General features: G+C 40.0%; 1 protein-coding gene across 17 annotated transcripts in view; it reads left to right on the top strand.

Moving 5' to 3' along the window:
• The window catches only part of LOC116940596 (actin-binding LIM protein 1-like), a 99,914-nt gene that overhangs the window by 64,468 nt on the left and 10,656 nt on the right, over positions 1–24,790 (top strand). For 7 of the 17 annotated variants that reach the window (XM_032950622.2, XM_032950614.2, XM_032950616.2 and 4 more), the window contains 15 exons: positions 2,535–2,644; positions 3,138–3,158; positions 5,290–5,416; positions 5,942–6,035; positions 15,306–15,393; positions 15,719–15,777; positions 16,119–16,157; positions 17,493–17,567; positions 18,338–18,511; positions 18,901–18,939; positions 20,411–20,537; positions 21,537–21,665; positions 22,825–22,929; positions 23,646–23,693; positions 24,417–24,563. In XM_032950622.2, the coding sequence (XP_032806513.1) occupies positions 2,535–2,644; positions 3,138–3,158; positions 5,290–5,416; positions 5,942–6,035; positions 15,306–15,393; positions 15,719–15,777; positions 16,119–16,157; positions 17,493–17,567; positions 18,338–18,511; positions 18,901–18,939; positions 20,411–20,537; positions 21,537–21,665; positions 22,825–22,929; positions 23,646–23,693; positions 24,417–24,563 (1,382 nt within the window). The remainder of the gene's footprint in view (positions 1–2,534; positions 2,645–3,137; positions 3,159–5,289; positions 5,417–5,941; positions 6,036–15,305; positions 15,394–15,718; positions 15,778–16,118; positions 16,158–17,492; positions 17,568–18,337; positions 18,512–18,900; positions 18,940–20,410; positions 20,538–21,536; positions 21,666–22,824; positions 22,930–23,645; positions 23,694–24,416; positions 24,564–24,790) is intronic. The other 10 variants (XM_032950609.2, XM_076065868.1, XM_032950610.2 and 7 more) reach the window with 10 other exon arrangements.

Below are 24,790 nucleotides of genomic sequence, written 5' to 3'. Positions count from 1 at the left end.
TACATTTTTTCCACTTCTAATGGGAAAAATAAAACCACACTTCAGGAAGAGAACAACAGAACTGTCAACGTGTCGTGTTATCGTAATACATTATTTATAGTTAGCTTTAGTATTACCACTCAGAAAGCTAATGTATGGGCCCCATTGCATTTCCTTGACAATGGAGCAGGCTGCTATGATCAACGATCTCACTTCCTAGTGATAACATTACACTGCCCTATTTTGAAGGCCCACCCTTTATTTATTCTTGCTCTTTGTTTTGATTTTCGGTTTGTACTTTTCACGTAGAATTGTGTTTTTTCTGGAAAGAAAATGAAACATTTCAAGACGCAAACTTTTTTGCAGACGATCATAACAACTTTTTGGAAACTCTTTTCATGCTCGCGAGTTTTTTTTTCTTTATTGGTTGCACACATTTTAAGATGTTGGTTTAAAAAATAACTTGTTATTTTTACTTCCATAGGATGATAATATTAATTTACAGCACTTTGTCAATCCACTGCTGGATGAACGCCTCCCTATGCCATGTCGGTCATTGGGGTTTGCTTGTCCATGCTTCACCACACGCTGGTCTGTGTGGCTTTGTGAAGGGTGTCAACCAGGACCGGTTGGGATGTCACTTGCAATTGATGTTTTCTGTGGCCAGGAATCAAAACTCAAGTCACTGGGTTCATAGTGCAGCATGCTAACCACGGCACTATCACTCATTCCGTAGGTTATAATGCTGTAATTTGTTCTCTGAAAATAGATATCTTTTAAAGAAAGCAAATGTTCAGTAGTATTTTTGTACCATTTTGTAAAAAAAGATAACTCATCTAACAGTCCAGCATGAAAAAAAGCGGCATAAAGTTATTTATGCAGCACTGTGTATGTCGTTTTGCAGTCTGGCTTTATTATTAATAATTTAATAAAATATGTATTATGGATTTATATTTTACTTTAGACAGATTTTCTTTCTCATAATAATTTGTTGAACGGATACAGCAAACATGTGAAAGTGATGCGTGTCCCACACGCAGCTTCCCACTTCTAGCCCCGCCCACTCCCCCCCCCCCCCCCGTGCCGCACTTCTTCTCCCCCTAGCGCTCGCGCAGCCCCCCCCTCCCTATCTCTGCCCCTGCTCCCCCCTTGCTCCTCCCCCTTTCTTGCCTATATAACCTCTTGCCACGGCAGCTCTCTCGCCCACTTCAGCAGTTTTTTTGCTGTGATTGTCTCACTTGATGAGGATTGCTTGTGTTGCAATCGAAACGTCGTGATTTGTTTTATTTCATTTCTACCTACGTGACTTTACCAAAAGAACCAAAGAGTATGGATTCCTGCAGTCACGAAAGCTTCAAATCAAGATTGATATGTACGGTTGTTAATATAACCGGGAATCCCGGCCTATATTTTATTTAGACAGACAATTTAAATCCTGTTCTATTCAAAATATCTCTGTAAATAAAATATTGGCAGGTGACCTCTTACATTGCATTTTCATGAGTATAATGTTACTCATGAGACTTGCTTCATATATTGTATTCATGAAAGTGCATGCTTGTGGATCGTATTTATGTTGAACTTATTTCACACGTACGTAGCCAACCGTGCTAATTGGAGGTGCGGAGGAAGGACAACAAACTAAACAAAAAAAGCAGTTCTAAAGAAATGAGTTTGTAATTTTGATTTAAAAGTGCATAGCTCCAGTGGCTTCCTCATATCAGAAGGAAGAACATTCCAGATGGCCGCAGAAGTGCGTCTAAAAGTGTGCGATGCAGTGACCATCTTTTGTTTGATGGTTAGCCAAAAGCCGCTGTGAGGATGACCGGAGTCCGGGTAATGGTTTATGCTCCTTAACGAAATTAGCAATGCATTGTGGTTCTTTTGTGGCAAGCACTTTGTGTGTAATAGAATCCATTTACATGAACAACTTGCAGGGCCTTGCGTGTGGGTTAAATATATAGTCTAGATTTGAAGCTTTCGTGACTGCAAGGATCCATACTCTTTGGTTCTATTCGGTATTATATAAATAATAATAATAAAAACACCATCATCAACGAAACTGAAAATATTGATAACAATTAGTTCACATAATTTTCTCAAGTGCATTTTAACAATATTAATTGTATACTATGACAGTTTGGTTTTCACCACTGCTCGTCTGCCACCATCTGGTTCGTGTTATTATTGCAGATTATATTGTTGAAGCTGGTGTACAAATCATGGACTGTGATTTAAATTACCATTTCTCATTTTCACCTAATATAACAAAAAATACGTTTGGATCTATATGTACACCTATATTGTAACAGCCAATTAAAAATTGGTGTTAGTTTATCCTTAAGGAAAACTAAATAGAAATGAATTTTTTATATGTATAAAAAGATAAGTGAAATAAAAATTAGATGCATTATAACCCACTCGGCTTTGTAACCTTTCATCGTTTTTTTTTCAACCATGGTGGTGTGTAATTAGATTGGCCGTCTTATGCGATTACATCTACTCAATCCACTAATGAGTCGAACATCGCCCACACTCGGTGCTGTGTTTTTCAGGTGCCCTTTCCCAGCCGGGGATCGCGTGACCTTCAACGGGAAGGACTGCCTCTGCCAGCGCTGCATCCAGCCTGTCGCAACCAATGCCAAAGACATCGGCGCTTCCACCAGTAAGCGCTTGACCCGCACTGCACAGCTGCTCAGCTGCTCAGCTGCCTAGGCCATCAATCAATGCACCTGCCATCATGCGAAAGCCAAAGCCATGTTTTTATTACAGATGCTAACATCCTGCCTGTGATAGATCTGCACTGTTTTTGACAATATGTGCACATGTAAATCTTTCTTAATTGGTTTTGTCTTTTTTTATTATTATTACTGAAAATATATAAGGGATGCTGTCGTGGCAATCTATAGTTCGTCGTTTGGTCTATCTCCCGACACGGGGAGTTGAAACAATGGGAAGATTCCTAAAATGCCCCCACCTCTGTCCGTCCCGAAATATAAATGGGTAGACGATAGTTAGTTAATTGCCAGGTTGCATCTGTAAGTAATTGCCAGGATGCACCATTACTATTTTACCTTTAAACATTTTTATAATACAGCAGCTTCCCGTCAGTGGAACATGGGAAATACACTTTTGTAAATGCTGTGTTTTTTTTCCAGGTAAAATTCAAAACATACCGAGTAAGTAACGACGGTATGTCTATGAGCATGCCCATACTTCCGTAATTTGACTGTTCCATGAATGTTCTCCTCATGTTGGAGGATAACTGCATTATTGCATCCTGACATCATTATAGTGCATTAGCTTGACTGAAACAATCGCTTTACCATTGCCACCTAGCATGCCGCCAGCCATACTGCAGAGTAGAACTGCAACCACATTTTCATCAAACAAGCATTCTTTAAAACGCAAATCAAAGCCACAAGAAAATTATTGGAATTTGCTCCATTAGAATAACGACGGTGCAATGCAGCGGCAGTAGCCATTGCGTGAATAACTTCCCATGCCTTCATATTCAGTTTGGGAATGTGCAGGAAGTGCATGTTCAGGATGTGTGTGTGTGGCTTCATCAAGTAAATCCCCTCTCGGGATAATATGGATGGAAAGGGGTTATCTTGGTGTTCAGGGGCAAGCTCGTGATAAACAAGCGTGTGAGTATATGAAGCACAGACCTAGTGTGTGTGTTGGTGGAAACTCTGAAGTCATTGTTTCCGAGCGCATAAGCTTTGTACAATAGCTGGATTTTTGTAGCGTGGAAGCACAACAATCGTTAACATGTTCAGTAAGTATGAATCGTTGACACTTTCTCATGTAATAAATCTTTTACCCTACCTGCTTAATTTATATTTTTACCATACGTGCTGTTGCGTGGCGCCTGCTAAGATTACCATCTTTTTGTCGGATTTTTTAGTGTAAGAACATCCAGATTAGTTAACTTCAGCCGTATTAACATTGACCGCATAATTGTTGTATTTTGTGAAATGTAGTTGGGCCAAATTCATCTGAAAATCTTAAGTCTTGTAAAAAGACACTTATGTAATGTGTTAAGATGACCCTATCGTTGGTGTAAAATTTGTATTAAACTGTGAACTGTTATCCAGTGTCACTGTGAGTTGCATCATGTATGCTTTAGGGTACCTTTTTAACAACGTACTTTACAACGTACACTATTATGTGAAATTAATATTTAAGGCAGTTTTCACAATTGGACAAGAAGAAATACATTTAATTTAATAGTCTGTTCTTGGTAGTTTTATCATGAGCCATAATCTGTCCGCTGCTGGATGAAGGTAGTTTTATCATCATGAGCCATAATCTGTCCGCTGCTGGATGAAGGTTTCCCCACAGTGGAGGCGCATGCCTGTAAATCCAGAACTGTCGAGGCAAGGTTTGGTGGATCTCACGCATATGTTGTGAAAACCCCTTCCCATGGTTATCGAGGTGTCCATTATTACCCTGTGTTCCCAGAAGGCAGTACAGCAATGGATTAGTTGCCAACAGTTTCCATCTGTACGGGGATAAGATTTTTGCCACCTTGCAAGTGTGGGTTTTCTCCGGGTGCTCCGGTTACCTCCCATGTGTATAAACATGGATTAATTGGATTAAAACATGTTTGAATGCAAAAAAATCCAGTGCCCAGGACCCTCCTGAAAAAGAGTTCTCCGATTCCGCGTGGCTCTCCTGGTTAAATCAGTAAATTCCAATAATGATTGCATTGCGGAAATCATTTATGGTCCTGTGCAGCCACAATCCATCTCGTTCCTGTGCATGATGGTCCATCCTAATGGGGGGGGGGGGGGAGGTTATCCCTTGGCTGTAATTTCATCATCAGCCTTGTCGTTTGGCTACTGTTTGTTCTTGCAATGTGTCCTATTCACACAGTTACTTTTATTAAGTCAACATTTGTTCTCAGATCCGCGTGTTGTTATTTCTGTTTCTCAATGTTATACGAAGCATGCATCTGTCCATGTATCTCGATGTACTTTTCAGATTAACCTGTTGATTATTCCACATTGTGTATGATGTGTGGCCATTGAGTGGCGCAGTGGTTCTCACTCTGTGCAATGAAACCGATGACCCGATTCCTCAGTCCTCATGTAACAAACCTTTTACCCTCCCCACCCCCTTCATGTCTTCATTCAGCGGTGGATTGACAAATTGCTTCGAATGTATATGACTGTGAATGTGTATGCTGCATTCATTGAAAACATGAATAAAGCATTGGCCTACGCTGGCTGTAAATGAGATAGGAAATTCAGGGGAGTATCAATGACATTGTTCATTGTTCATCCATTTCTTGGCGTGTTGCAGACTGCACTGGCTGTGGCAGTGACATCATGAACGGGCAAGCCCTGCTGGCACTTGATAAACAGTGGCATCTTGGCTGCTTCAAATGCAAGACCTGCGGCAAGGTGCTCACGGGCGAGTACATCAGCAAGTGAGTGCCGCTGAGCCCTGAATCTCCTTCAGCTGTGGGTGCTCTATGGTGTTAATTTTGGATGATAAACCAGCTGATGAAATATGTAATCCTTGAATGCAGAGTACAGTTGTTTAACCTGTCTTCTTCACATGCTATTCCTGTACTTTCTGAATTGTAAGGATGTATTTGTTTTCATCGTTTTTAACACTTTCTAACCTAGGTTGAAAGTGTTTATGCTTTTCAGCTCTACCCTTCTATAATTGGGGGGGGGGGGGGGGGGGGGGAGGCACTATAACTTTTCCAAAGATGATCCAATATGAACCAACTTGTAGTTTTTTTGTAATTTTGCACTTAACCTATTGGTCAAAGTGGTTCCCGAAAGAACCAAAGAGCGTGGTTCCCAAAACTTAGACGAACCAGAGAAAAAAAGCACTTACTGCTAATTAGAGACATCTGAAGACAAAAACATGTTGGACAGTATTTACTCATCTTTGCAGTTGTATGATTTCTTTCCAACTTGGTTTTTATGTGATGTCTGGGCAGGGATGGCGTGCCATATTGTGAGCAGGACTACCAGAGCCAGTTTGGGATTAAGTGCGAGGAGTGCGGGAAGTTCATCACTGGGAAAGTGCTTGAGGTAAGTGCCGAACTGGAGTCTGGTCTACACTGTTCCACATAAGTAGGGGTTTTGTTCAAATAAAAATGTTGGTTTCCCACCGCTATATCTACAGATTGCTAGTAGATTAGTCTCTGTAGTCCCCAGACCAGTTTTTCAAAGTGGGTAAAGCATTTCATGAATGGGCAAATAGACAGAATGGTATATATGTATCCAGAGGGCAGGCATGATCACTTCCTCATTTGTGAGGGTTACGAAACAAATTAAGAAACTGGGTTTTTACAAAAATAAAAGCAACAAATCAACTGAGTTTACATTAACATGAGTAGTCTACAAAATCGTCACTACTGTACCGGTGACCTTTGTCAATTTAAGAAACTCTTGGGCACCATTTGTAACATCTGGTGACCATTTACCATTGCAGAGTTAATTATCTGTGGAGCCGGTGATAATTACTGCAGAAGAGGAATGCTAGCCATAGGGACAGGGCATGGTTGTGCTCTATTGGTGAAAAGTAAAATGTTGCGAGAAAAGCCTCTTATCGAGGGAAACGAAGATCGCGTGGAATGTCTAAACAAGCAATACAGGTCACACATCCCAATGTTTCAGCAACCTGCACGTTATAGATTATTTGGTTTACACTTGAAGGAAAGACTGGCTTACTTTGTCACAAAAGAAATACCCGTTTAACTGTGCACAATCTCCGCTGTACAGCTGCCTCTGTTCGTTCCTGTGTGAAGCCACTCCCCATGTAGCCATTGGCCACCCAAAGTGAAGGCTTGCAGTTGGCTGCCCCACATGCATGCCGTGAGCAGTCACTCAAGCATCCAACGTGACCTGTCTTTTGAGTTTAGGATAGGTGCCGTCTTTTTTGCTCATGCAGGATAATTGGATGTTTTATTTTGTTAAACCCTACAACGACAAGCAGTTTTTAATTGTTTACTAGCTTACAATTATAACCACGTGGTATTGTTGGTCTAGCTGCTTTCCTGGCCATTATGAAATACTTAGAGATGGTAAGTATATGCCTTGTTTGGCGATCGTGTTTAATACATGCTTCTCATTTTAATTGCTTTACATTATGTGTAAACCACATTAAACAAAGGCTTGGTGAGATTGGACAATCACAGATGTAGTGAGACTAGTAATTATAGTAATAATTATCAACCCTTTGTCAATCCACTGCTGGTGTGGCCTTGTTGTTTTGTTGTCTTGCCTAAGCTTGTATTTGGTGTAAAAAAACATCGGCAGAAATGTATGTACTTATGTAATTTGTACTTTCTTTTTTTTAAATGCAACTTTAGTTCTTGCTTACCTTTTAATGCTTTGCACTCATATCGTTTTTGTATTAATGTTGTAACTATAAATAAACATTCTGATTATAAATTCTGTATCGGTCATGAGGGTTGCTAGACCAAACTTCAATACACTGGTCACTGCTGGTTGTTGTAATGTAATAAAAATAACAGATCTTGGCATACTGTGGCAACCGAATTGACTCGCAGTGACAATATGCTAGAGCTTCCCTGTTCTCTAGCCTTGCGTAAAACCCACAGGAACATGTGTTTATTTCTTGCTTCAGCTAAACATATTGGGTAAGTCTCTAAACTTCCTTCTTTACATAACATGTTTTTTGCAGCAACTAGAAACAGAATATTTGTATATATGGCAGTTATTGAAGGTGGATTGGGATCAAAATTATAAAACTAAAGATGCGAATATGAACAGGATGGAGTGGAGTGCTTTTGGAAAACAGATGAATTGTGGCATCTCAGGACATTGTGGGATGGTGACGGTGTGATGTGAAGAAGGAATTCATCCAGCAGTGGATTGACCATGGCTGATAATATATTTGTTGCCCAGCTAACCTTTACTGTTTCCAGCTGTGTTGTTGGAAGATTAGCCCAGTTTGTTGGAAAATTTTGACATTTTCAAGCATTTAGTTACATAATGTATTGTTGTAATTTCATCAGCTGTTCAAGAAAAGTTTGTATAAGTTTATAGGACCCGTGATAAGCGAGATGTCTGGGTGGTGTAGTTTCAGACACTGCACGGCTAATGGGTGGAGCACGATCATTAATTTCAAATAATTGTTTTTAAAACGCAAAGAAAAGTAACAAAAACATTTAAGCAGCGCCCTAATATTAAACGCATAAAGTTGATTGCGCATTATTAACACGTAGGCTACCACAGTGCAGATAAAACTGTAAAAATTTTAACGTACAACTATTTTGCCTCCAATCTTTTGCTAATCTGGTATAAAAACAGTCACATTGTGGCACATAAGCATCACACAGGCATGTATATTTTCCAGGCAATAATTATTTTGCATCGAAACCGGGTTGGCAAATTGCCCAATGAGAAATTCATTTTTAAAGGAACCGTTAATGATTGTACATTATTAAAGTGTGGGCTTTTACAACATTCGGAGATTGGCACAGGCAGGATGAATGCTCTTTGGAAATTGGTTGAGTGAGAGGCATACCTAAGCAAGGCCCCCAAAGGGTCAGCTGCTAAGGGTTATGGACTCCAGGGAATTTTATGTCAATTGACATTTTTATGATGCAGCTGTCATTCCATGCATGTCTTTAAACACCCCAAACAACATTTTTGCAAATGGTTTTGGATAATTTGCATTTTACATATACTGTAGTCCTTTTATAAAAGCTATATAACTGTATTTATATGTTATTCTAATAAATTGTATATACCATGTGCAATATTGTAAAAATGCATAACTAAAACATTTATCTTCGGAATATTTAAATGGAGCTGTGATTTAATAGATGCTTTTAAACAGGAAAACAACAATTTTGGACATGGTTTCAGATGATTTGCATTTTGCGTATATGGTTCTGGTTATTTAAAAGCAGTATTGTTTTTTTATATGCCAAATTATATATATACGGGATTTTACATTGTAAAAAAACCTCGAATCTTAGTGATATTTAAATTTCATGTGAACTACAGATACATTAACGTGCATATCATGTCTAAATATGTATATTTACACCGGTATACAAATTCATTAACACAATAATGGCTATCAACATTGAATGTTGGAAGCTGAATGACAGGCATATTTTAATGAGCCACTGACTCGCGTGCGAGTGCAATGTCGGTCACGGTTGTATTATTACTGATCCATATTACAATTCATCTCTACATGCAGATGCTCCCTTTTTATTTTTTTGCCTTGGCGAGTAATCCATAGCTGGTATAGCTCTGTGATGCATCTTCAGGTTATACCATTGTGTTGTTCAGCATCTTTTCCAATGTTTGGCAGTGGTAAATCTATGCAGTCGCAATTCATAGCTGTGTTAAGCATTCTTAAATACAAACATTACTGGTTTAATAGTACACGTAATCCAGTTGATAATGAAAGTTGTGACCCGTCTTCAAATTCTTTTGACATTAGTGAAGGAAAGAGTAACAAAGAAGCGCTGTTACAATTCATGAACATATTTGCACAGAAGAAGAAAATGCACCGCGTGAATTTTGTCATTGTTAACTTGGAAAGAAAAAAAAACACTACCTTATTCACAACGTGCTTTGAGTGCAAAAGTGCTCAACCTGCACATTACAAGCTCACCTGAAAATACATACGTCCACAATTTGCAAATGGACGATGTGCTTTTATTTGGGTCGGTGGAGGTTGCACGTTCACCCCCCCCTCTCCCGCACAGCAAATCGACTGAGCCACTGTCTCATTAGTTTCTGCTCGCACGCAAGCAAACACCCACACCAGCACACCACCCACACAACGCGCCATCACATCCGCATCGGCACTGAGAATTCCGTACGGAGATAATACCCCTCGGTTGGTCCCAAACCTCTCCTTTACCTCTCCTTTCGTGCATGGAATACTCATCTACCCGACGCTGTTAACCACAGAGCACCTCTCGTTCATATTCAACTGTCAGAAATTATCTCGTTTCATGACTCCTGTCTTTAAAAATGCAAAGGAAGAGGACAGCCAAAATTCTAATGTTGTCACAGAGGACTGTGGAGAGGAAAGGAAAGAGGTGAGGTTTTAATATAGCTCCTTGTCTGGCTGTGCATGGTGGGGGGGATCATTCAGTCGTTTTCCAATACATCAGTGGTTGCTTTCCTGGCTTCTTATCTAATTGCACATTTGCATTTATGGGAAACGCGTGAACAGTCTAGCACATATTACGATAACAGAAAAAAATGCGGTTGTATATGTAACATATGTTGCACATCTTGATATCTATTTTAATTTCACCGTCGCGTTTATAAATATGATTTGATAATACTGTACTGTGCTTTAATAGCTGCCGCTTGTCTCGTATGTGCTATGGGAAGGGTACAATGCATTTGTGGACATTGCACATGTTTATTTTTGCTTTGCTTGGTGTTGTATGTTCAGTGCAATCGTGATTTTTTATGTCATGTCAAAATGTTTGTACAAAAAAAACAGGAAAATAGCATTTATTTGCAGACCAAACATTTTCAATCTGATTAGAGAGACCTTGAGAATAATGACATGAATGTACAGTGTATGATATGAATTAATTTATTTGGCCCTTGAAGGTATAATTATACTTATGTGTTTACGATACGCACAGAACATGTTAAACATTCCCAGCTGGACACATGCTTTTCTGACTTCACTTTATGCTACAAGAGTGCGTTATTTGAATGAGCAGAACCAGCACACTTACAGCGACTAGATGCTTATGTGCTGTGAACGTCTTTTGAAAAACGTCAAGCCAACATCAAAGCAGTGTCTCTGATGGACTGTGGTAGGGCGCTTGCAACAATGACATCCAGATATATTTGGAGACTTTTGCATAGACTCAAGTAAGCATAGTGCAAATATAGTGGGGTTATTTGGATGAAAAGAAAAAGAAATGTGGACTGAGATACAATTCTAGAAATAAAATGGAAAGTGGATTAATTTGAATGTTATGTCAACATAATATAGTGTATTTAAATTGCTGTAGAATTCTTGTATTCTATCTGGTTATTATATAATCATGAATTTTGTTGCTTTGTCAATGTGCCGACAGATGTTAGCTAGTGCGTGATAGTTTTCAAATTTTATTTTTTGTACTGTATTTAAGAAATTCAACTCAATGCAAGTAATGTTGCTTATTCATAAACATTTACAGGTGGCTTCACACTGCTACGTGTGATTTTTTTTTAGGTACAGATTTGCATCTTCATTGATGTGGAAATTCTGTTCTGTAATTTGGTGTTTTGCAGTTATTCGATATCAAGAAAAACAATATTGTAGGTTGTCAAGCTTTAAATGAACATTGTTAAAATAGAGGAATGAATGGTCCTCACTAGTTGAGTTTCTTGTGGCAAATGTCTTCCACCTATCTTTATCCACACATACTCAATATGCTCTAACTTGTGCCAGTAATTAAGGTCAAATACTCACTGCACCGTTAACAGACACCGAGGTCGTTACCTTCTGTAATTTTAATTAAAGGGAAATTCTCCAAGACCACCATGCCCTGTCCATCTAGATTTTTATGGCCACACAGAAAATGCTCTGTTGGACACATCCCCTCCCCCCCAACACTGTTTAATTTATATTGTAATCTTCCTCGGCAGGAGGCAGACGTGAACCCATGGCCTCCCCCCATGCATGGGAGAACAATACCACTTGGGCTTGGCAACACATTTCACACTGGAATGCCCATTCTTCTATTCCAATTTGTTCAACCAATTTCTTGGTTTAGACATTTTTGCATATAATCTTGGTGATGCGTTAAAACAAGTACGAATACAATGTATTTAAAACAGAAGAACATGGGATTTGTATATGTGAATGGAGAATAATGCCATCCCACTTTGATGCACATTTATAAGAGGACCGGTTTAGAATTTTAATCAGCACTCGTATTGGCTATTGGGTGCCCCATGATTCACGCTATAAAACCTCAGTGGATGTGTGTTGATGCATGCTTCTGACATTATTTATTGGGCCATAAATTTGCTTGCATGGGGTGAGTGCAAAAACAATGCAGGCTTAAAAGCATCAGTCATGGGATAGAATTACTAAATGCAGGCCCTATAAGTAAAGGTTGCAATCATTCACGTAGTTATGCATTGATGGTGCTTCACATTATTGTGCTTGATATTATTGCGAAAACATAGAATGCTCTGTGTATGCCAGGACCACACACCTACGACTTACCATACACCTACGATTTACGTTACATGAATTGTACCAATACAAAGTTATATTAATATTTCGAGTCTGAAGTTTATTTTGTTTAACCATGTGAGATTTCAAGAGGACCAAGATAGTCTAATTTTTTCGAGCGACCTTGGTCATGAATCGTATTGTATTACCAAACTTTTCTTTATCAAAGCACCGCAGTGAAAAATGTCTCTCCTTGTAGAGTTCCTACAATGAACAGATAGTATGGTATTGTTTTACTGGTAGAAAGAGAAAAAGACCCCATGAAACAGCAAAGCAAAAAAAGTGTTGACAGATTATCTCCACGTTACAGTAGCACCTTTCACAATCACAACAGCACTGCTAGCCTCATTCGTGTGATAATTGATGCTCCTGTCCTTGAGAAGTAATCACTTTACGCTATTGTTGTGTTTATTTTACAGCAATGTTTTTAAAACTAAATATCAATATTACCTCAGTGTGTTTAACATTTTTTTATTTGCAAATTGTGCATACCACAGTACACTAATGTTAGTAATGCTGTTTTCGCACCTTCGATTAGCACAGTTGACTACATATGGTGCGAAAGAAGTTCAACATACATAATACGTTCCCACATATACAAACACAGAGACAATTTCAACCGAGAAGATGGATTCTGACTTAGCAATCATTGGAAGGATTTGATAAACCATTTCGGGTCTTAATTGATTGTTCACATATTCTTGGTTCTTTCGGTAAAGTCACGTAGAAGGGAAACAATAAAATAATAAAAATATAAAACAATACAATTCTCACGACGTTTCGACTGCAGCACAAGCAATCATCATCAGGTGTGAAAACCACAACAAGAAAATTTTCTGATGATGATTGCTTGTGCTGCAGTCGAAACGTCGTGAGAATTTTATTGTTTTATGTTTTTATTATTTTATTGTTTCCCTTCTACGTGACTTTACCGAAAGAACCAAGAATATACATAATACGGTTCAGTAATATCCTTTGCTTACCCGAGACATTCTCATTGAATCACAAGGCTCATTTTCATGCCCTGCATTGGACTGATTGTGACCAATTCCATTCACACAAGTGTTTTGCAAAACATTGTTATAATTGTAACATGCTTATTGATTGATAACGTATTACAGTTTTGTCAAATAATTGTTTTTTATAGCTATCTGTAATTTTTCGTTGACTCTTGAAGAGAGAGGAGCAGGCTTGCCATTTCTAAGGCGTTTTAACCACTCTGGCATGTTGCTGCGGGTGAGTTGGCTGGCCTCTCAATGGTGGGACTCCAGTGATTAAGTAAATATCTTCAAAGTGTTAAATAAAAATGTTTTGATCTTACATTACCTCATGAAACCTCACACACACCATATCCCAGATTTATTGAAACTATATTGACATTTATTTTATAAGTGAGGTGTTTTTTTTAATTTGCATGATCTCATGTGCTTTCTTTTCGACTATATTAAAACAAAGTAATCAAATCCATTTTGGATTGTCCTCTCCTTAGCAGTTAATTCTCACTTGTATCTATGCTACTTATGAGCAAAAAAGAACTTGAGTCAGCATTCAATCAATATTTAATGAGTTTCTGGATTTGTTTTACTGGCATATTTAGAATGCAATCGTATGCCAAAAAGAATCAAACACTTGGTGTTTTTTTTGTGTCACTGTGTGGGAAGTGTGAGAATGGTACTCTTGCACAGGCCGCTCGTTTTGCCTTTATTGTTACACATGTAAAGGAGGATGGCCCATTGAACAGTTGCTTGTCCTGCAACAAGGACGTCGGTGGGAAAAAAAACAACAACAACAACATGATTCGCAGACCCAGCGTGCAAATGCCCACTCGCATGGCTCGCAACCCCACCAACTCTTTCAGACACACGCGTGTTTTCTATGTGCGAGAACACACGGGGAGGCTCTGGCAGACACCACCGCGTGTCTTCTGGCACATCGCACGTCTCAGAAATGAATCGGCCATCTTGCAGAGAGAGTGGCTCAAGAGGCAAGCCAACCGATCAGATGTGTGGCTTATTTGTAAACATGCAGCAGCAGCAGCAGCACCAAGTGTGAGACCTGCAGAGTGGAGTGCGCTGCTTCTCATTAAGAAAAATTCAGGCACATTACTTCCTCTTATGTTGGTGTTGAGACTATTTGAGTCGTGTTATTCTTTAGAAATGTAATGGGGTTCTGCACAACATGAATTTGTTTCGTTGATTAATGTATTTGTAGAACGATCTTTTTCCTACTCTATTGATTTTGCCACAGGACAGATGATATTATTTGATCACTGTACTTACCACAGATGAGTTCGCAAAATGTATTCAATAGTTGACATTGGCAGCATATCAGACTGCGATGATCTCATTCATGTTTAATGGTGTGTAGTAATAATTATTCTGCCTATTTATTCCCATTACAGAATGTGATAGCTCGTTTCATGTTCGGTACTGCAAGTACAGTTGGTTTCAAACCTCTCAGCATAACCTGTAGAAAATTATTCCTTGGCATTTTGTGTTCGAGTGAAATATTGTTGTTTTCAGTGAATAATTTTACATTTATACAAGCAACAATAATGATATGCGATTTCTAACATCTACAATAACAAGTATTCACTCTCCAGCAGTTATTTTTACATAAGCGAGATAACACATCCTTTTATCATAATAAAGTACACCCTGTAATGACTGTTTTGCTCATCGTTGCTAAAGAAGAGCTGCTCACCCTGTTGAACTCGTCTGACTGGATTTAGTGTTACATGTATTTTCACTATACCGTGTGATATTTTCACAACCATAAACCCGGAACTTTATTTCTACTCGTTGACATCACACCGGGCTTTTTTCTTGTACCATCTCTCATAAATCACGGCTCAAATTTTGATTTAAAGCTTTCGTGATTGCAGGGATTCATATTCTAGGTTCTTGGTGACTTTACCGAATACACCAAGAATATAAATCACGGCTCGCTTGTTTTCTATGAAAAATGTCCGTGTGTGTGTGTGTGTGATTTTTTTTTGAGACTGGATCTTCAGGACTGGTTGGGTTCACGGCCGTCGGTGACCCAATACACCATGTGACGTGGCTGACGTCAAGCTCCTACTCTCCCTCTCTCTCCCCTTGTACACGCAGGCAGGGGAGAAACACTACCACCCTAGCTGCGCACGATGCGTCAGGTGCAAGCAGATGTTCTCTGAGGGCGAAGAGATGTTCATGCAAGGTGAGCCGCCCGGTCGCTCTCGGCGTTGAGTGGCGGACACAATTCTCCCGCACCGTGGTACGTGTGTTGTCTTTGGAATGGTGCTGATGGTACGAGCAAAAAAGGGGGTTTTGTGTGGTGGAAAACGTTGACATTATTTACTGCATATTCTTGGTTCTTTCGGTAAAGTCACGTAGTAAGGGAAACAATAAAATCATAAAAATACAAAACAATCTTATTTTCTTGTTTTCCCTTCTACGTGACTTTACCGAAAGAACCAAGAATATGAATTCCTGCAGTCACGAAAGCTTTAAATCAAAATTACGTATTGTGTTGTTGTTGTAAGGCTCTTCCATCTGGCACCCGGAGTGTAAGCGGGCAGAAAGGGCGGAGGAAAAACAAAAGGTAATACATTTTTCATTTCTCAACCGTGTGGTCATGAACCTTTGTGGTCGCCTTGTGAGCAGTGCGCCTCAATGACACAATCCCATGGTGTCACATTTCATTAAAGCGTGCAAATTACGCGTTTAAATTACAGGGCTCAATATAGTAGCTCACAACCCATGAGGTCATATAGCTCAACGGTGGCAACATCTGCAGAATATAGTCATCGGTGACAATTTGAATGCACACGACCCACAACATCGCTAAGGACCTTCTGACACCCAATCTGCCCTCCTGTTGGCATGACAAAACAACAGCTTGTTGTCTGGCTGTCTCTGATGCCATGTACCTTCTGCCTGTAGAAGCTCTCTCCCCAGCCTCGCTGGCGCATCAGCCCAAAGGTTTGTCTGCTTCTACGCTGTCCGGCTGGGCCTTAATGCGTGGGTTATTTCACTGCTAATTTCCTTCACTCGCCCCATTCCTCACATCTTAACTCACCCATCTCTTGGCTTGACAAGCAAGACACGCGACACCTACTGGATATTTTTTGTTCTCCAAGGCTCATTCTGACTTGGTCTCGTCCGCCCTCTGTGGGTGACAAGCTTCAACTTCATTATTTTTCTAATGTTGGCTTCCGTATGAAATTTTTTTAACGATGGTATTTACGCAATTTATCACGATAACTTATACGATTCTGAACGTATTGCGAGTTCATTGCGCACATTAATACCTTTATGATCTATTTTTTTGTTCACTCCAGACAAAAATTTGACCTGTATATCACAATGTTTCTAACATGGCGAGGATGGTTCTTACTCACATGTATTCATCACTTGAAAATGCAATTAATTTGAGCAACATATTTCGACGTGTTTTTTTAGTTCCTTAAAATTCTAAGTCATCCAGCTATAAGACTGAATTTGTATTTGAGAATATGTTCATATTTAACTGTGTGTTGTTTCCCGGTTTATTTAAGACACAAAACTCACCTTTTTAGCAATTGATTCTTGTATTTGTGATCCTATAGGTGAACTTTAAATGTCCTGTTATATCATGTATATTTACAGTAATGTCTTCACACATCTGTATAAAGGTGAATTTTGTTCAGTGCTGAGTTTTATTAATGCTATACTATGTTTAAGTGGAAAATTATGTTTGTGGTTAGGAACAATAACATGTTTTCATTTTAAGTGATGGCTGTTTATAGTACCATATAGTCTTTTATGAATTCATATTACATGATGGTGAAAGCATATTGCTTTAAAGAGTGCTCAATAAGAGCAGAGGTTTTGTAAAAAGTCATTTAATATTGTCTGATCACATTAACCAGCACTATGATGTAAAACAAGTTGGTTTCAAGCTTAGGATCAAGCATACCTGTAGAACATTTTAAACTACGAGCGATGCATTTCATTACGCTGTTTACAATGAATATCACTACAACTGTTCCCAATATAGTTCTCTTTGAAGAATATATATTTAACAACGTAATATCTATACTTCTATCATATATGAATCAATGCTTGTTCTTATTCTTTCCAGAACACGTGGTTTTTTGTTTTTTTATCAGTCGTTTTCTCCTTGTGATGCATGCCCATGTGACATTAGGTTTTTGTTAAATGTTATATTTCCGTTGAGTCATCATTCCATTCACTTGTGTGCAGCTCATAAAAGAATGATGATGGCACGCGGCTCCGTGTAATGCAATCACTTCTCGCTGTGTGTGTCCCCAACAGCCAACCCGGTCCTCGTCGGAGAGCATCTCCTCGCGACCAGGCTCCAGCCTCGGCTCTCCTGGGCACACCATATATGTGAGTCCCACATGGGCCCTGTTGCTGTGGCAGCTTTAACGTTGGCCTGGGGCGTTCGGCGCCTTTGTAGAAAATGCTTTGAGCAGTGCAATGCAGGTACTCGATAGGGTTGCCACCTGTCCTGGTTTTCCCAGGATCGTCCTTTAGTTGAGTTCGCTGTCCTGGGAAATCTGCAAGTCCTTCTCAAGACATTTAAATGGCTGCTTGGAGTAATTTGCGTAATAATGCGCCGCTCAAGATGATGCCTTTGATGTGTTTTGTATTGTTTGTTGTAATGTTCTGACCGCCCCTTCTGGACATATGTGGAAAGAGTTTTTTAGCTCATCAGATTTCTCAGTATAAATAAATCTGATTCTGATCGACATGCAATTATCCTCTCTTCCAGTATTGTGACATTCTTCTCACCATGATATGTCCCGGGTGTTTTTTTTTCAATACATCAGAGGTGGCAATCCTAGTAGTTAAAAATGTCTGACTTCTGCATTGTGTGTGACCATTTATGCAATAATAATAATTATTGATAATGTTGGAGTAGTGTAAACAAATGTAGTACACTCGCACAATGCAGTTTACAGAATGTTGCACTTGTGGTATTAGCCAAGTCTCTTTGCTAGAATGTTGTAGTGCCTTGTTCCCTAATTTTCCTTGTTTCATCCTGATCCCCTCCCCCATACCCAATGTTCCGAACCCTTTCCTGGTATTTTCCGATTCCCTCCTTGTCTTCCCTGTGATCTCCCCCCATCCCCTCCTTCCCTCTTCCCCTACTTTAGGCCAAAGTGGACAATGAGATTCTGGATTACAGGAACCTGGCTGCCATCCCCAAAGTTAAAGCCATTTATGAGATCGAGCGCCCGGACATGATTACGTACGAGCCGTACTTTAGCTACGGCCTGGACGAGCGCCAGGAACGCTACAGCCTTAGCGAACGGCAGAGCGTTGGGGAGGTATGATTTAGGAAACGGAGCTACAAAATATATAAGAGAAAGCATTGGCTGATTTATAATGTGACCTGCGGCTGTTGCTTTGTGCACGCCTCTGTTGAATGAAAAGACTGCTCGACCGCAGGCCTGCTGCATGGTAACCCATCGGTACTGTGGCAGTACTTGTTGGAGTTGCACTGCCAAAATGAGCCACAGTTGCTGCACTGGCCAAATCCAAATGTTGTGCATAACTCATGACTCGGGAAAAAAAAATGTGTTCAGCGTTGCACTAACCCGACTTTGGAGTGTGGCTGGTGGGTGTACAATGGCTTGCAGATATAGCTGCACCACCTCACTAATTTGTGCCGTTCTGCTTTGATCTAACACACGTGTCTCTGTGTCACTGCTGCCAGCTCTCCCCACGGACCATCTCTCCGACCCCGTCTTATGAGGTAAAGGGGGTTTAAACATGTTAAATAAAAAACAGAATTGTACCACCTACAGTTTTGGCCAGCCTAAATATCAATTGCCTATGACCAAATCAGATTCTAGGCTGAATTGAGCCTGGGCAGTGCTTGGATGGGTGACCATCATGCACAGACAGGTTGTTATAGGTTGCTGTGGGACTACATGGTGAAAAGCAGTGCAACAAAATCTAGTCTTGTACTTCTGTGCTCCCACGTTTATGATCAAATGATCCCCCACAACCTCCACCGCATGGGTAGGCCATCATCCAACAATGCATTGACAAAGGGCTGTGCGTGTACAAATATCAATTGTGTGTGTCGGTATGTTCATATATATACATTTGTGTTCTGGTTACTTTATCACATGATGCAACATGTTGTTTGGTGCTGTTGCGTAATTGTATGGTTTCTCAACCTGGCTGTGTATCGTTTTTGTATTTGTGCATTTTTAAAAAAAACACTGGCTGGAATACTGGTAGCTCTTATTTATACCTTAAGTCACACAATATACATGTTTGTCATCCATTTTGGCTGAGGGTTGTTGTGTGTGTCATTGTATGTAATCTTAATATTTACATAGTGCATACATGGTATAGTAAGTGGGTGTATATTTCATGTACAGTAATATATGTGCATGTGTATTCAAGCTTATTTTTATTGGTTTAAATAATAGGGGCATAGATTATGATGCACCCTGACGAATGAGAGGCAATTCTCACGTATTGGCAGCTTGACATTTATTGGGTTGAAAATTAATGTGTACATGTAAAATAACACAATTGACTACTGAATGTGTCGGCGTAAATACAAATGCCGTAAATATTTTCTGAATTAAAATTGCTAATCACAATGCACAGCCCTTTGTCAATCCACTTCTGAATTATGGCCTCCCCATGCCTTTCGGTCATATGAACTTATTGGACTATGCTTCACTACGTGAGTCATTGTGGCTTGGGAAAGGTAGGGCACCCAAGGCCGATTCGTACATCACTGCCCCTTGCTAACCGTGGCCAGGACTCAAACTCAGGTCGCTGGTTGCATAGCGCAGTGCAATAAACCACCACTTGTTAAAATACTAAAATATACTTAGTTTTTTTGAACATATTGTATCAATTTCAAAATTATAATGCAGTCCAAATTAATGTTTGTGTCCGTTTACAATAACGCATGTACATTTCGATTTAAAGCTTTCGTGACTGCAAGGATTCATCTTCTTTGGTTCTTTCGGTAAGGTCACGTAGAATGAGAATAAAATAATAAAATAACACAATAAAATTCTCACGACGTTTCGGCCACCACGCAAGCGGCCGTCTTCAGGTGAAAGGTACAGACCTGTCGGGGACGACAGAGCTTCAACTGAAGCTCTTACCGAAAGAACCAAAGAAGCATGTACATTTGTTGATGTTTTCCCCGTAGGTTAAGCTCACGCATTACGAACCGCGTTGTGCCCTTGCAGAGCTACCAGGACGGGAGGGAGCGCGGTGAGCGCCGCCTGAGCCAGAGCTCGGGCAACGCCGCCCACTTTGCCCGCCACAACTACGTGCCGCCCACCGCACGCTCCCCGCAGCACTTCCACCGTCCAGGTGAGCCTTGCGGTCTCTGACCAAGGCGTGCTTTGCCCGACTCTTGTTTCCATCCTCAGCTCAAGCAGAGCGTCTGTGTGCTGAGCTGCCAGCCCCCCCCCCCCCGGACCCCCCCCACCCATCCTCAAAGTGAGGTTTTCGTAGCAGTGGTGTGACGTAGGTGGTGTCCTCGCCCTCCCCTCAACAGGGGGGGGGGGGGGGGGGGCGATTGTGCAACTGTCGTCTAATCCCATACGACGTCACTGCCAGCTGCTGCCACAAGTGCCACCACCGCTTTAAGCCGTTCAGTTTTTTTTGTTTCCAGCAATGAACCCGATGCAGCTTGTGATTTTTTTTTGTTTGTTAAGAAAATATATAAACCCACCCCCCCCCCCACACACATCTCTTTGGGTACTCACGAAAGCATAACCACTTACATTGTGCTCAGCATGTCCATTTTAGATGATTTATGTGAAGCATTGGTTGATTCCAGATTTGAAGCTTTCGTGACTGCAAGGATTCATACTCTTTGTTTTTTGGGGTAAAGTCACGTAGGTAAAAAATCAATAAATTTAATTTATTTTTTTAACTACGAAAAAATATCAATAAATATTATTTATTTTTTTCCCTACATAAATACATAAATTTTATTGCTTTTTTTCTCCCTATGTGACTTTACCGAAAAAAAAACAGTAAGCATTGGTTGATTTATAAATCACATTGCACTGTAATACCCCATCCTAATAACTAAAAACACATTACGCCTCACATTTACCAAGGGGAATCGAGGGTTATTTATAATTTGAGTAATTTGCAGCCTCTACATAAGTAATTTCAAGCCTCTCAATAAGTAATTTCCAGCCTCTGTTTTGCTATAAAAGAGGATTTAAAATCATGAAAAAGATGCTTTGCATATTTCGACTCTTCTGCTTTATATTTAGCAAAGCAATTTAAATGAAGACCGTAGAATCATGCTTATCTCTTTCTTGTCCCATGCACATGCATGGTCATCGCTTGCAGAGTCGCTGTCATCCGGTGTGCCTCGCTCACAGTCACGTACTGTTAGTAGCAACACTGACTCCTCCACCACCACCATCACTAGCCGCCCTGTTTCCCCCAACAAACACAACTATGTGCCCAATATCAAAGGTAAGGGGAGGAGGTTTCTGGCATTGGTTGTCCCACCCCCCCCACCCCCGCACGCAATGTTCAACTCATCCCCCCCGAGTGGCTCTCATTTAAAATGTTGCTGTGCCTGAGCTTTTGGCGTAATTTCAGTTTTGCACACACACACTTGCAGTGGCGATGTGTATTTATACTAAACTCTAGGCGTGATGTATGGGGAAGCAAATGCAGCACAATGCATTTGCTTTTCGAACCGCATTTGCAGTCTGTGTAATCCAATGCATGTGCTACCCTTTTTAGGGTGTCTGCACACAAGTTGCAAACAAACACTTGGCCACACGCCTGCCATTTAAACGAAAAGCATGAGTGCCCAGCTTTATCCCTGTGCAGATATATACCGCATGAGTTTACTTGACCCGTTCAATGCCCGACACGTTGTGTTAACGATCTTCAATTCGTTTGTTTTAGACGATTCAACAATTATATTATTTTTATGGCCTCATTTGAGGCCAATTTATATAAACCAATATCAAGTTTTAATCTTGAAATACTATTTTAAACAATACAAATATAAATAACAAAATACGTGATCAAACCCAAATTTAGCCTCGTTACTATTTGACATTTCCTTAAAGGTTTGTTTTGCTCTTTCTTTAGGCGAGTTATTGCACCGTACGTATGTAGTCTCTTTCCCCATTATACCCTCAACACAAACACCCTGTTTTGCTCTTTCTTTAGGCGAGTTATTGCACCGTACGTAGTCTCTTTCCCCATTATACCCTCAACACAAACACCCTGTTTCAATTCCAACCTGAAACATTGTCACTTCGCTGGATTGTTTATTGAATAGATTAGACTGAAATGAGCAGTGCTGCCATGTTGATAAGCACTAGGGAACGCAAAAAATAAACTTTCACAAAAAAACAACTCCTCGTTAATAGCGCACTTCTGTGATCTTTTGGAACACTGGAAATGGGCAACTGGAGAAGACCTCCCTTCTCTGAATTCGTTTCTTGCTTAACTAACATCCTGCAGCGGCCTTTGACATTATTTGCATGCTTTTTTCCTCCCCTCCTTTTTCAAAACTTGAGTCCGTTATTGTTTGATTTCCGTTGCGTTGGCGATTTTTTTTCCCCCCCTTCTTTACCTTCTCATTTTGCTTCCTGTGCTGTCGATGCCGAAGGGCCAGACTCAGTGAGTGGGCGGAATTCACCATTCCCCTTCTGGTCCGACAGCCGGCCCCAAACTCCGACACTGTCTCAGGCTCCCAAACACTTTCACGTTCCAGGTAGGGCCAACTGCTGCAGGACCTGATGGGGAGGGGGGGGGGGAAAGAGAGAGAGAGAGAGTGTCATCTCTGTGTTCAAACTTCAGGGTTCCATTCATCGCCGCCAAGCACATGTGCGTCTGTCTGTTCATTTCTGCAAATGACCAGAGGCTTAAAGAGTTGCTTTTGGATAAAGTCAAAAAGGGCTGATAAATATGAATCTGCGAGCACCATGTTATCCAGATGTCTGTCATCAGATTCATACTAACTCGACCCCAACCATAACTGATGACGGCTTTTTCCATTTGTGTTATAACTTCCATTTTAATACTGTTTTGTGATGTCTCTTGTGCACTTTTAGAATATTGGAATGGTAGTCCAGTGTAAATAAAAGAACACTTCTTGCAACACATTACATCCATTGATGTCACTCTGGTCTTGTGGTTTGTTGCATGTTTTCTCTTTAGATAATTAATTCAATTGAATAAGTTGCAGCTGTCAATTTCGTATAAATTATATTGTTGAGTGAGTTTTCCAACAATAACTGTACATCAATGCAATGTACAACAACGTTAAAACATATTGTGTTTGCAAATTTGTTTTGCTTTTCTTATTATTGTGTGTAAATATAAATACTATATATTATTATTTCAGTTGGAAATTGTATTTATTATACTCGCCCTTCCAAGAGCAATGCCTGGTGTACTCTATTAAACGTAATTCATTTATCTTCACAGATGCTTCGCTTAATATCTACAAAAAGCCTCCAATCTACAAACAACACGGTAAAGCTTTAACCTGTTCGACATTGAATAATGATGGTTCATGGTAGTGTGGTTTTTTATGATAATTTACCAATCTTTCCAAATTGTCTAACTCAAATAAACTGTTTAATAATTGCATGGTCTATACTGTCGGAATTTTTTTGCTGAGATATCATTCGTTGATTTCATTTTAATAACAGTTATCGGTAGTTGCACTGTTTGTGTGTGTGTGTAAAATATTATTGTTTTCGGGTTGCATTTCACTTTTTATTTTGACTTTCTACTTTCTTTTTGTTTGTGTTGTCTCACATAATTCTAAACAATTAACTGGCTGCTAACCTCTGATCATCATTTTTCAAAGTAAGTATGGGTTGCTCCTAATAATACTGATTTTTTTTTAATGTTAAACAATCCTAAAGTTATTGATTTCCTCATTTTATAAAAATGCGTAGTTCTATCCACGCCATTAATACAGTTACATTTGTTATGGTAATTTTCTTGTAGTTTTTTTTTTATATAAAACCTGCTGTATTGAATTAATGATAAAATGCATAATAAGATTATTAGCAACATATCCATTCGCAGATATGATTTACTTATTTGGCATACAGTGGATGAAGATCAAACAGTGCTTCATTTTAGAATGATGCTTGTAATAGTCACAATAATATATCCAAACGTGTGACCAGCGCACTAAAGCGTGCATTTTCTGAGCTTGAGGTTTTTTCTCCCCAAATCACACAGATCCAGCTGCGATGGCTGCAAAGCGTAAGACAAGCGAGGAAATTATACAGTCGGCCAAGTTCCCAGCAGCGCAGGCCCCCGATCCTGAGGTTCCCGCCAAAATTGAGAGCGAGCACTGGCCGTGTCCACCATCCACCGCCTCCCTTGGTACATACACCCACAGCACCTATTAGCGTTGCCTCCTGTCCTGGTTTTTCCAGAATCGTCCTCTCTTTTGTTTTAGGCAGTTGGTCTGGGAGATTTGTAAGCTTTCTTTGGACATTAACTAGACCTGGTTTTGTCTGTTGTATCATAGTCCATTTACTTGTAGTTCTCCCCGCTTTCGATATTGTGAGATGTTCTTATTGCCGTGGCTATGTCCCGTTTTTTTGTAC

The sequence above is a fragment of the Petromyzon marinus genome, chromosome 9, assembly GCF_048934315.1.
Source record: "Petromyzon marinus isolate PM22_M1 ecotype Great Lakes invasive population chromosome 9, UKy_Petmar_22M1.pri1.0, whole genome shotgun sequence".
NCBI classification, from domain to species: Eukaryota; Metazoa; Chordata; class Hyperoartia; order Petromyzontiformes; family Petromyzontidae; genus Petromyzon; species Petromyzon marinus.
This window is presented reverse-complemented; position numbering and strand designations above follow the sequence as displayed.